Source organism: Carlito syrichta, unplaced genomic scaffold (assembly GCF_000164805.1).
Source record: "Carlito syrichta isolate Samal-C Ts95f unplaced genomic scaffold, Tarsius_syrichta-2.0.1 Scaffold309465, whole genome shotgun sequence".
NCBI classification, from domain to species: domain Eukaryota; kingdom Metazoa; phylum Chordata; class Mammalia; order Primates; family Tarsiidae; genus Carlito; species Carlito syrichta.
This window is the reverse complement of record NW_007253561.1, coordinates 331238-343352: the sequence shown is the minus strand read 5'-3', so window position 1 is coordinate 343352 and position 12115 is coordinate 331238. Positions and strand designations below refer to the sequence as shown.

At 38.0% G+C, this 12115-nt stretch overlaps 1 protein-coding gene across 1 annotated transcript in view; it reads left to right on the top strand.

Moving 5' to 3' along the window:
• The window catches only part of ANKRD17 (ankyrin repeat domain 17), a 138500-nt gene extending 127520 nt beyond the window's left edge, over window positions 1-10980 (top strand). The window contains exons 31-34 of the mRNA XM_008067275.2: window positions 6012-6260; window positions 7086-7264; window positions 7994-8158; window positions 9494-10980. Coding sequence (XP_008065466.2) covers window positions 6012-6260; window positions 7086-7264; window positions 7994-8158; window positions 9494-9553 — 653 coding nt within the window. The 3' untranslated portion in view covers window positions 9554-10980. The remainder of the gene's footprint in view (window positions 1-6011; window positions 6261-7085; window positions 7265-7993; window positions 8159-9493) is intronic.
• Window positions 10981-12115: the final 1135 nt, after the last annotated feature.

The following is a 12115-nucleotide window of genomic DNA, read 5'->3' as shown; positions in this document are numbered from 1 at the left end:
CTACTTGGAAGGCTGAGGCGGAAGGATCGCCGGAGCCCAGCAGGTCGAGGCTGCGGTGGCCGGGAGCGGCCACTGCACCCCAGTCTGGGGGACAGAGTGAGACTCCAACTCAAAAAAAAAAAAAAAAAATTTCAAACCTGTAGAAAAGTTAACGATTAATTCAATGGGCCAGACGCGGTAGCTCATACCATAATCCCACTACTTTGGGAGGCCAAAGTGAGAGGATTGCTTGAGCCCATGGGTTGGAGACCAGCCTGGGCAACATGGCAAGACCTCATCTCTACAATAAATCAAGAAAAATAAGCTGGGCATGGTGATACATACCTGTAGTTCTGAGCCCAGGTCGAGACTATGGTGACTGAGCTTGCCACTGCCCTCCAGCCTGGGCAACAGTGAGGCTTCGACTCAAAATTTAAAAAAACAAATAAGATTAATTCAAAAATGCCCATATCTCTTCACTTAAATTTACCAATTATTTTAAGCATTCTGTTTTCATTTATTTTCTCTTTAATTTTTTTGTTGTTGAGCCATTTGAAAATAAGATGCGGACAAGACACTATAAACTTTAAAAACATGTATCACTTAAGAGTAAGGACATGGTCTTAATGCAACCATAATACCATTATCAAATACCTAATAGATTAACATTAATTCAATAATAATCATCTGATATATAGTCCATATGCAGATATCCCATATTGTCCCAAAACAGTTTTTTTTCATAATACTCAGTATATACTGATAACAAAAGATGAGTACAAGTCACATTTGACTTCTTTAATCAAAAGAGGTGCTCAAAGTGATTACTATCAGCATCCAGACACTTCTGATTATGGTGAACTACTGCAGAACTTGCGGCTATGCAAGGCCTCCCAGATCTTCCCTTATGCACATCACACACAGTACCATGCCTCTCAAATTCATCATGAACACAAGCAGTTGTTAGGTGTATTGGAAGTTCTGTTGCATACTCATACTTCCATTATTATACTTCCACAGTGTTCTCGAATTTCAAATACCACTTCAATATGGTCTTGCACTTCTCAAATGACAACCATACTTCTGCCACTTTCTTTGACTGCCCTGCCTGTTGCATGATGATGCCAGCATTCATTTGATTTTTTTTCTTTTATTTATTTTTTTTCATTTTAAAGATGTGGGGTACAATTCAGGGTTTAGGTATACCAGTGTTCATTATGCAGGTACCCTTATTGATGAGGTATGCCCCCTCCTTCCCCTGGCAGATTCCTACTACTGCCAGTCTCTTTTCCCTGTCCCCCTCCCAGCAGTTTCCCACTCCTGCCAATCCTTTTCTTTCCTTTTTTTTTCGTTTTTTTGAGTTGGAGTCTCACTCTGTCGCCCAGACTGGAGTGCAGTGGCATGCTCCCAGCCACCGCAGCCTCGACTTGCTGGGCTCCGGTGATCCTTCCGCCTCAGCCTTCCAAGTAGCTGGAACTACAGGTGTGCACTATCAAACCTCGCTAATATTTTGATTTATTGTAGAGATGAGGTCTTGCCATGTTGGCCAGGCGGGTCTCGAACCTGCGGACTCAGGCAATTTACTTACCTCAGCCTCCCAAGGTGCGGGATTACAGGCAGAGCCACCAAACCCGGCCCTTTTCTTATAGTATTATGATAATTGTTCAAGGTCTGCTTATAGTGAGAACATGTGATACTCAGTTCTTTGTTTCTGTGAAAGATCACTCAGTATTATAGATTCTAAATCCATCCAGGTTGCTGTGAAGTTCATGATTTTGTTCTTCTTTATGGCTGCATAATATTCCGTCATATATATATATACCACATTTTTTTTATCCAGTCCTCTTTTGATGTGCAGCACGGTTGGTTCCATGTTCTTGCTATTGTGAACAATGCTGCGATAAACATGTGTGTGCAGGTAGCTTTTTTATAGAGTGATTTGAGTTCTTCCAGGTATATTCCCAGTAGGGAGATTAATTCAATAATGCCCATACCTCTTCACTTACATTTACCAATTGTTTTAAACATTCTGTTTTATTTATTTTCTCTCTTTAACTTTTTTGTTGTTGAACCATTTGAAAATAAGATGTAGACAAGACACTATAGATCTAAAAACATGTATTACTTAATAATAACATTTTCTTTTTTTTTTTTTTTTTTTGAGTTGGAGTCTCACTTTGTCACCCAGACTGGAGTGCAGTGACCGCTCCTGGCCACTGCAACCTCGACCTGCTGGGCTCCGGCGATCCTTCCGCCTCAGCCTTCCGAGTAGCCGGAATTACAGGCATGTGCTACCACGCCCGGCTGATTTTTTGATATATTGTAGAGATGAGTCTCACTGCCCCAGGCGGGTCTCGAACCCGCGGGCTCAGGCAATCCACTCACCTCCGCCTCCCAAAGGTGCGGGATTACAGGCTGACATTTTCTTAATGCAACCATAATACCATTGTCAAATACCTAATAGGTTAACATTAATTCAGTAATAATCATCTGATATACAGTCCATATGCAGATATCCCAAATTGTCCCCAAATAGTTTTTATAGCTTTTTCTTCCTTGAACCAGGTAAACTCAAGAATAATATACTGCATTTGATTATGTCTCTCAGGTTTAACTAAAAATAAAACAATTTTTTTACCTTGTAAGAATAGTACAGAGAACTTTTGTATATTTTTCCCAGATTCTCCAATTTTTTCCTTCCCATTTCTCTCTCTCTCTCTCTCTCTCTCTCTCTCTCTCTCTCTCTCTCTGTGTGTGTTTTTAAAACTATTTAACTATTTTTCTCCTGTACCATTTTAGATTTAGTTGCAGATAGGAAGTTCTTTTACCTGTAAATGCAGTGAAATTTTACTGTAGCAGCACTTTCTGAGTTTGTAAGTCACATTGCTTTTTTGGTTTTATCTCAAGTCCCTGTTGTCATTTCTAAACTGAGGTGAATTTACCATGATGTCAATGAAGCGTAAGCTTGGGGCACCTCATTTGTATGTGCCCCATCTGATTTTATATATGTAATTTTACATTCATTTTCTTTAAAAATTTCCCCAAATCGTATAACTTCAAGGCCTCACAAAGCTCAGATCTACTCAATTCTATAAAGCCTTTTTTTCTCTAATATGTAAAATAACATGGTTTTGAATTACATTTTGCTTTTTTTTTTTTAGCTAATTAAAGAAATTTTACTAATTAGAGATAAGAAAAGTATTTTAGTGAGGCTCTTTTCATGACAGGGTTTATAGACCCACCAATGGAGTCTCAAAGAAAATGGGATTTACTAGCCAGGCATGGTGGCATGTGCCTGTAGTTCCAGCTACTTGGAAGGCTGAGACGGAAGGATCACCTGAGCCCAGCAGGTCGAGGCTGTGGTGGCCAGGAGCATGCCACTGCCCTCCAACCTGGGTGACAGAGTAAAACTCCAACTCAAAAAAAAAAAATGGTGTTTACTATAACTATAAGCCAATGCAGGACCATCTCCTGAACCAACCAGGACTTAAGGACAGATACTGTCTTCCTTTCTCTCTCAGCGGTTATGTTCTCTCACATATCTATGGTCTGTTTCTTGTAAGTCTCACCTGTTCTCTTTATGCCCAGTCTTTGGCCATTCACCATTGCCCTGCTAAACTCTGGTGTGGCCATACGCTCATTAAGCTATGACTGTCAAAATGTTTCCTGGCTTTGGCCCCCTTTTCTCCCTTGTGGAGGTGAATCTCCTTTCTCTCCCCTCTCCCCTTTCCCCTCTCCCCTCCCCCCTCCTCTCTCATTTGCTTTCTAAATAAGCCATATTTTCTATATCCCCAGTCTTCTTCATGAGTCTCATCTTGCATATGCGTATTGTCCTTAATGGTTCAACATCTTGTTAATTAACCAGTTTTTCTCTGTTTATCAATTGCTTCTTCCCCAAATGAGGAATGCGATTGGCTTAGCTCATATGTTCATGGCAGGCCATGTCAGTCATAGATCATTGGCTAGCCTAGGATGGGTCACTCTTGGATCCGGTGCTTATCCTTAATGCAGTGGGAATGCAGGGAAGGAACAGAAAACAGGATCAGCTGATAAAAAACTATGGTGGAATCGGTAACAGTGACTAACTATCTTAAATGGGGCAGATCAGCCGGCAAGCCTAGTTACTCTGTATTTAAACACATGTGGGCTGGTCCCAAGGTAATGCGTTATCTCGTTTAGTTTTCAGTCAGATGTAGGTCAAACTTCTGGTTCTACTCTTCTTATTACTGCACTTGATTAGTTTTTAAAAGTTTGGGAGGGGGAAGAAAAATAAACAAAATGTGGAGGGTTGTTATTTTTCTTTGCTTCTGTTTCTAGAATACAAGAAAAGAAAGGAAGGCAGGTTCAACATAGAGGTTAGGGCATGCTCTCAGGGATGAACCTAGGAAAACGTAGGGTTCATTTGTTTAACCTGCCTGCTTGGTGTTAGTTGTTCTGGGTTGATTTTTTTTAGGGGGATTAGTGCCCTATCAGGACATAGTTTTTTAAAAATTCCTGACTCCCATTTCTTTGTCTTGTGTTTACATGTAAATGTGTTCCTTGTAGCTTTTTGTTCCCCTAATTCCTGAATAATTGCAGTTTGTAGGTTTATTTAGCCTTTAGCTGAAATATTTTTTACTTCTAATTCTACCAGAGTTTTGTCATCTTGTTTCCAGTTTTACTACCTCTGAATTATACCTTTCTTTTTTTTTTTGAGTCAGAGTCTCACTCTGTCACCAAGGCTGGAGTGCAGTGACATGCTCACAGCCACTGCAGCATCAACCTGCTAGGCTCAGGTGATCCTTCTGCCTCAACCTTTCAAGTAGCTGGAACTACAGGCATGCGCCACCATGCCCAGCTAATTTTTTGATTAATTGTAGAGATTAGGTCTTGCCAAGTTTCCCAGGCTAGTCTGGAACTCGTGGGCTAAGGCCATCCTCTCACTTCAGCCTCCCAAAGTGCTGGGATTATATGCGTGAACCACCGTGCCCAGCCTTACTTTTTCTTCATATAATTTTCTTTTAGTTCATTTTGGAACGTTAGATTATAGCTTTCTTTCTGGAGTGCTTTTATCGTCTACAAGGATGCTATAGGTCTGTTTCAATCATGTATAAATCATGAATTCCTAATGAGTATTCTCAAATTGATTTTCGTAAGAACTCCACCTTGTATTCGTCAGTAAAACTTAGATTGTCATTACCAAAAGTGTGTTGTGTGAAATACCAACAAGATAAAATTAAAAAAACTTGGCCTGTTACTGAATTTTTTTTTTTTTTTTGGAGACAGTGTCTCACTCTGTCGCCCAGTCTGGAGAGCAATGGCATGCTCATGGCCACTGCAGCCTAGACCTGCTGGGCTCATGCGATCCTTCCACCTCAGCCTTCCAAGTAACTTCAGGCATACGCCACAATTCCAGGCTAATTTTTTTATTAATTGTAGAAACAAGGTCTCACCAAGTTGCCCTGGCTGGTCTCAAACTCCTGGGCTCAGGTAATCCTCTCGCCTTGGCCTCCTAAAGTGCTGGGATTACAGGCTTAAGCCACTGCGCCCAGCCTAAGTCCTTATTTAAAGACACTTATTTATTTTTCTTCAGCTAGATTTTCAAAGTTTATTAGCTACCCAAATCACTTTGTCTTTTCATCATGACATACCAAAAATCATGTGTTTCCAAAGAATACAATTTGGGAATTGCTAGTACAGGCCCCATTTCCATTTTGTTTTTGTTTGTTTTTTAATTTAAACTTTGTCTTCTTATTGCTCTGATACTACATTTTACTTTGTTTCAGGGGTTAATATTTTAAATATTAATTAGTTTAATTTTTTTATTGCATGTATCATTGACTGCTTTGCAGCATTGACTTCACATTCTACCTTAAACCATAACTTTAATCTAATTTCAATATACATAACTTATTAAGTTTATTTATCCTTATATTTTGTTTTTTTCTCAGATAATGCATATTTAAGATACTTTCAGAATTTAATATTTGGTTTTATAAAATCACATATTCTGTAGATGACCTGTATTCTATTTCAAAATCTGTCTTGTCTAGATTCTTCTGCACAGTCAGTGTCCTCTGGAGTTCGTGCACCATCTCCTGCCCCATCATCAGTACCCTTAGGGTCAGAAAAGCCTAGCAACGTCTCTCAGGACAGGAAAGTTCCAGTCCCTATTGGGACTGAACGTTCTGCACGTATCAGGCAAACTGGAACTTCAGCTCCATCTGTTATTGGGAGCAATTTGTCTACATCAGTAGGGCATAGTGGCATCTGGTCCTTTGAAGGGATTGGTGGCAATCAAGGTAAGATACCTTCTCGCTCACTAGAAGTTAAATTTATGCATTAAGTTATGATATAAATAGTATTTAGCTTTCTTTTTTTTTTTTTTTGAGTTGGAGTCCCACTCTGTCACCTAGGCTGGAGACTGGAGGGCAGTGGCACACTCCCAGCCACCACAGCTTCTACCTGCTGGGCTCAGGCAATCCTGCTGCCTCAGCCTTCCAAGTAGCTGGAACCACAGGCATGCGCCACCATGCCTGGCTACTTTTTTTTTTTTTATTGTAGAGATGAGGTCTCTCCAAGTTGCCCAGTCTGGTCTCAAACCTGTGGGCTCAGGCAGTCCTCTCATCTCAGCCTCCCAAAGTGCTGGTATTATAGGTGTGAGCCACCGCGCCTGGGAACAATATTTAGCTTTCATAGTCAGTTTTAAAAGACCTATATTCTAATTTTTTTGTTTTGACTATTTAATCACTTCTTTTTAAGAGTTCTCTTTCCAAGTGACCTTTCCCATTTTGTGTGTGTTTATTACTGCTTTCTGAAAGTGTTTCTTTCATCTTTTCATTATATTAAGGAGATTTTAATATTTCTTTTGAGCTCCTTTAGATTGTTGTCTTAACTTTTTAAATTTTGTTTTCTAACACCAAGTGTTCAGGTTATTTTATTAGGCTGTTATATTACTACCTACAAACCTGAAATTATTGCTGTAAATATATAAAAGTAAGTTATTATTCTGAAATAATTTATAGTTCAGTGTGGAAAATATTATGAAAGCATAAATTGTTTTATTTTGCTGTCTTTTAACATTACATTTTCACAATTTTTGTTTCTGCCTCTTTGTTTTTCCTCAGACAAAGTAGACTGGTGTAATCCTGGTATGGGAAATCCTATGATTCACAGACCAATGTCTGATCCAGGAGTATTTTCACAGCATCAAGCAATGGAGCGAGATAGTACAGGAATTGTAACTCCTTCTGGTACATTCCATCAGCATGTTCCTGCAGGCTACATGGACTTTCCTAAAGTTGGGGTAATGGTGATTTAAATCAGCATTTTCATTATTTCAAATGTTTTTCTTATTAACCTTCTTTTACTTCCAAGTGAATAAGTGTTTGTGATATGATCCTAGGACTTAGGTCTGTAGTTTCAGGTTAAAATCTGGCTAAAATATAAGTAAGTTCTGTTTTTGTTACAGTTATTTAGGGGAGGGTTTTTGGACAAAATATTTTGGATATAATAGGCCTATATATAATCTAATATTAAAAGAAATCATATGACCGGGCTCGGTGGCTCAGCCTGTAATCCTGTGCCTTGGGAGGCTGAGGTGAGTGAATTGCCTGAGCCCGCGGGTTTGAGACCCGCCTGGGCAACTTGGTGAGACCTCATCTCTGCAACAAATCAAAAAAAAAAAATTAGCCGGGTGTGGTAGCGCGCGCCTGTAGTTCCAGCTACTCGGAAGGTTGAGGTAGAAGGATCACCGGAGCCCAGCAGGTCGAGGCTGCAATGACCGGGAGCGGCCACTGCACTCTAGTCTGGGTGACAGAGTGAGACTCCAACTCAAAAAAAAACCAAAAAATAAAAGAAATCATATAATGGAAAATAATTTTTAGATTCCTTAGATAACGTATACATCCCCGGGATGAGGTAAAGTTTCAAATATCAGTTTTAAGGCTGCTGATTGTGTTGGGAAAAGTGAACAGTGACTTGGATATTAATATTATTTATGAAATATTGTTTTTTCCCTTTTTTTTCTTTTAAGGGTATGCCTTTTTCTGTGTATGGGAATGCAATGATTCCTCCAGTAGCACCTATCCCTGATGGTGCTGGAGGACCCATATTTAATGGCCCTCATGCTGCAGACCCCTCTTGGAACTCACTGATAAAGATGGTTTCAAGCTCCACAGAAAACAATGGCCCTCAAACGGTAAGGGTGACCTTTCAGTGGACATTTGTTTAGTATTTATGAAATGCAAAAATAAATAGGATAAATCAGGATAGCAAGAGACTATGGTGAATCTGGGCAATTTGAGGAAAATTTAATGTAACTGAAATATAGCAAAGGGGTGTAAGAAATGGTAAATATAGCAAAGGGGTATAGGAAATGGTACCATCAAAGGCAGTGATTTAGGGTTAAAATTATGAAATGCATTATATAGTCTATTGGGCAGCAGATAGCAAGTGAAAGATGTTAAGTTGCAACGTGATTACTATATAATCTTTTTTATCCTGTCTCTGTAGACCCATGTATAACTTTATAAATAAATTAAATTTTTTAAAAAGTGTAGTGTGTCAAAACAGTATATATACTGTAATTCCAGCACTTTGAGAGTCAAAGGTTAGAAGATTTCCTGAGTCCAGGGGTTCAAGACCAGCCTGGGCAACATGGCACAACCTGTCTCTACAATAAAAATTAGAAAATTGACCAGACATGGTGGTGTGCGCCTGTAGTTCTAGCTACTTGGAAGGCTGAGGGGAAAGGGTCACCTGAGTCCAGCAGGTTGAGGCTGCGGTGGCCATGAATGTCCTTGCACTTCAAGCCTGGGCAACAGTGAGATTCCAACTCAAAAACCAAAAAAAATTGTATATAATTAACTGAAAAAATCACAGAAATGTTTGCATATTTTAGATAATTTTAGTGTATTTTGAATATCTTTGACTCACTTTCTTTCCACAACCATAAATCTGTATGTGCTTAATTAAGTAATGATTTTTTTTTAGTAGTGATAAATCAGATTCTGTTGGAGGGACAGAAAGAGAGGTAGGAAAATAACAGATAAAAGTAGTTTTTCTTTTTTTGAGCCAGGGTCTTGCTCTGTTCCCCAAGCTGGAATGCAGTGGCAAGATCACAGCTTACCGCTGTCTCGACTTTCTGGGCTCAGGCGATCCTTCCTCCTCTGCCTCCCTAGTAGCTGGGACTACAGGTGTGAACCGCCATGCCTGCTTGGTTTTTTTGATTTTTTTTTTTGTAGAGACAGGATGTCACTGTGTTGCCTAGGATGGTCTCAAACTCCTGGGCTCAAGCAATCCTGCTTGGGCCTCTCAAAGTGCTGGTATTCTAGCTGTGACCCACCACATCCAGCTGAAAAGTAGTTTTATTGTTGTTTTTCTTTTCGCATTAGTTCCTAGTGTTTCACAAATTGAATGAGATATAGCTGTTTTGGTGCATAGGTATTAAGTGCACTTCCATAGATAAAGGTTTTATTTTAATAAAGTATTTGTTGACTGAATATTGAGTAAAGGACATGCTCTGTGTTCATAGGTGTGGACTGGACCCTGGGCACCTCACATGAACAGTGTGCATATGAACCAGCTTGGCTGATGAGGGTCAGCTTGTTACCTGCAGATTCCTTTTCATTCAGAGGAAATCACAAGTGGCCAACAAAAAATTTATGCTCCCAAATCATTCTACTGATGTGCTTGACTGAAGTGTGTAGGCTTTTTGCAGAAGATCTTACTAACTGACCTATTTTCTGTGAACATTTGTGACTGCCCATTCCCCATCATCATCCATTTTATCTTAGTTAGCATTTTTCTTATCATTTTTCTTTTTTTCTTTCCCTTTTCCCCTTTGGACATAACTTTCTGTTGAAGCTGTTCTTTGGCTGGTTGGTTTTAGTACTGTAAACTGCTTCTGAGCAAACATGGAAATTTAGCAAAATTATGTAAACTTGATCCTGAAGTTTTAGAATGGCAAATAAATGTACAATTGTTTACATAACAGAAAAGGCTAAGCAGAAAGTAAATTTCAATATGTCAGTATAGAGGCTCTACTTTATGTAGACTTAAATTAATGTGAGATATGTACCTTCATATTCAGAAATCTGGATGTTTCCTTCATACATTAAACTATTAATAAGCATAACTTTTCTACTTGTGTAATTTAAGTATAAAGTAAAATAATGGGCATTATTATTGGATGTTTCCCTACATTGGCTTTTAAAAATACCCTTCTTGCTCTCTTTGGGGTTTATTTGTAGCAAGGCACATGTAGAATAAGAGATTTTTAGGTCTTCCATGTCTTTTTATTACCTTTCACACTTTTAAGACTAACACACACTTATCTCTTCACTCCTTTTTCTGTCCTTACCATTACCACTAATACTAGTAGAAATTCTCTTGCTGATAGTGAAAAAATTATGTAAAGATTTTTCACGGTGATGGCTGCTACCGGAGATGGAGTGTCTTCATCCTCACCAGTGATTTCTTCTGATTATAAGATGTTTAGACTTCCTGAGAATTGAAAAAGCCACCACCGTTGCCAGTCAGCACATACAAGCTCTTAATCTGTTTATTATTAAACAATTCAGTGTACTATTTTATATTGGATAATATTGATTCTTAACATTGACTTTTCAGTCATCAAGAGTCAACATAAAAGTTTCAATTTTTAGTGACTTAGTGGAAAGTATCTTATTTCTTTTTTCAATTTTAAAGGCTTCTTGCTTTTTACACTTGTATATTATCAGTGAAAAGGATCAGTGGCTAACTTGAGCCAAGTAATAAATTTTGCATTTGTCATGAAGACAATATATGGTAGATACATGAATACACAGATTACAATATAAAGTCTCATTTAACCTGTTTATAAGATACAGGGCCACATTAAACTACCCAGTGGGATTTATATATTCCATCCACTTGAAACAATAAATGGTAATGTGTCCAAGAAGAATATGTGTTCTACCCTGTCTCATAATAAATTATGTGGTTGAAATGTAAAAGTAAGTATAAAAATGAAATAATGTATAAATCAATTTGTCTTTTTTTAAAAAAAAAATGAGACACAGATTCCACACTGGTAAATGTAAACATTAACTAAAATTCAGATAAATCACCCAGAGTTGACTATATTAATATGGTTCTTCAGCTGTTCAAATAAATGAAATTATTTCTTCATTCTGGTAACCTGAATAAAGAGTAAAAAGATGATTTCTCAAACCCAGAAATTTATAAACAGTACAATCATACGTTTTATTTTAGGCAGTGGTCTTCAAATACATAATATTTGTTTTTCCACCTATGTTTAATATGCCCGAATTTAAAGGAAGAGCTAAAAGATATCCTACAAATAAATACAGCTATGGAAAAAATGATAGCACTTTACTAAGAAAAGGGTGTAATAATGTTATTTTACAGAGTATTTTACATAAGACTTTTGCCACTTTTCTTAATTCTTTCCAGTGTTAACTAGGATTACTTTTCTATTTAAGATAATCCTACTGGAGAACAGATGCTATCCGATATTTATAACAACACAATAATTGTGTTGCTTCACAAAACAATTCATTAAGATAGGGTCTCTTACTAAAAAAAGAAGAGGGGAAAAATCCTATATTTTCTTGACTTCAATACTATGGGGCAAGGGGATATAGATTGCAATGTTCCATATTTCGTTTTTGGGATCAGGCTTGTTAAATACAATACCATGGTTTTAAAAATCTGTACTAGGAACATTTTTAAAGACTTTTTTTATATTTCAGATGTAATGTAGTGCACTTTTATTTGAACAATAAAAAACATAATTTTTGAGACCCTGCAGGTCTTTTTTTCTTTTTGGAAGTATATGGTATGTGTACATACCGACTACATGATATATTCTGTCATTCTTTTAAGAAGTGATTCACCTCTTGGAAATAACACTTGGGCTAGTTCACACCTTAAATCTCCAAATAGTTAATATCCCAGTTTCTGTGTAATCTTCTTATACCAACCTTTTTTTTTTTTTTTTTTTTTTTTCAGAAATGCCTGCCTGCCTGGGACCACTCCCCACCGGCCCATCCAAAATCCAAGGCTGGACTAAGTTGTAAAGGTCTATCACCACCAAAGAAAACTGGCAAAGGCTGGAAGAGGTGGCCCTTTGCTCACATGTAGAGACACCAAC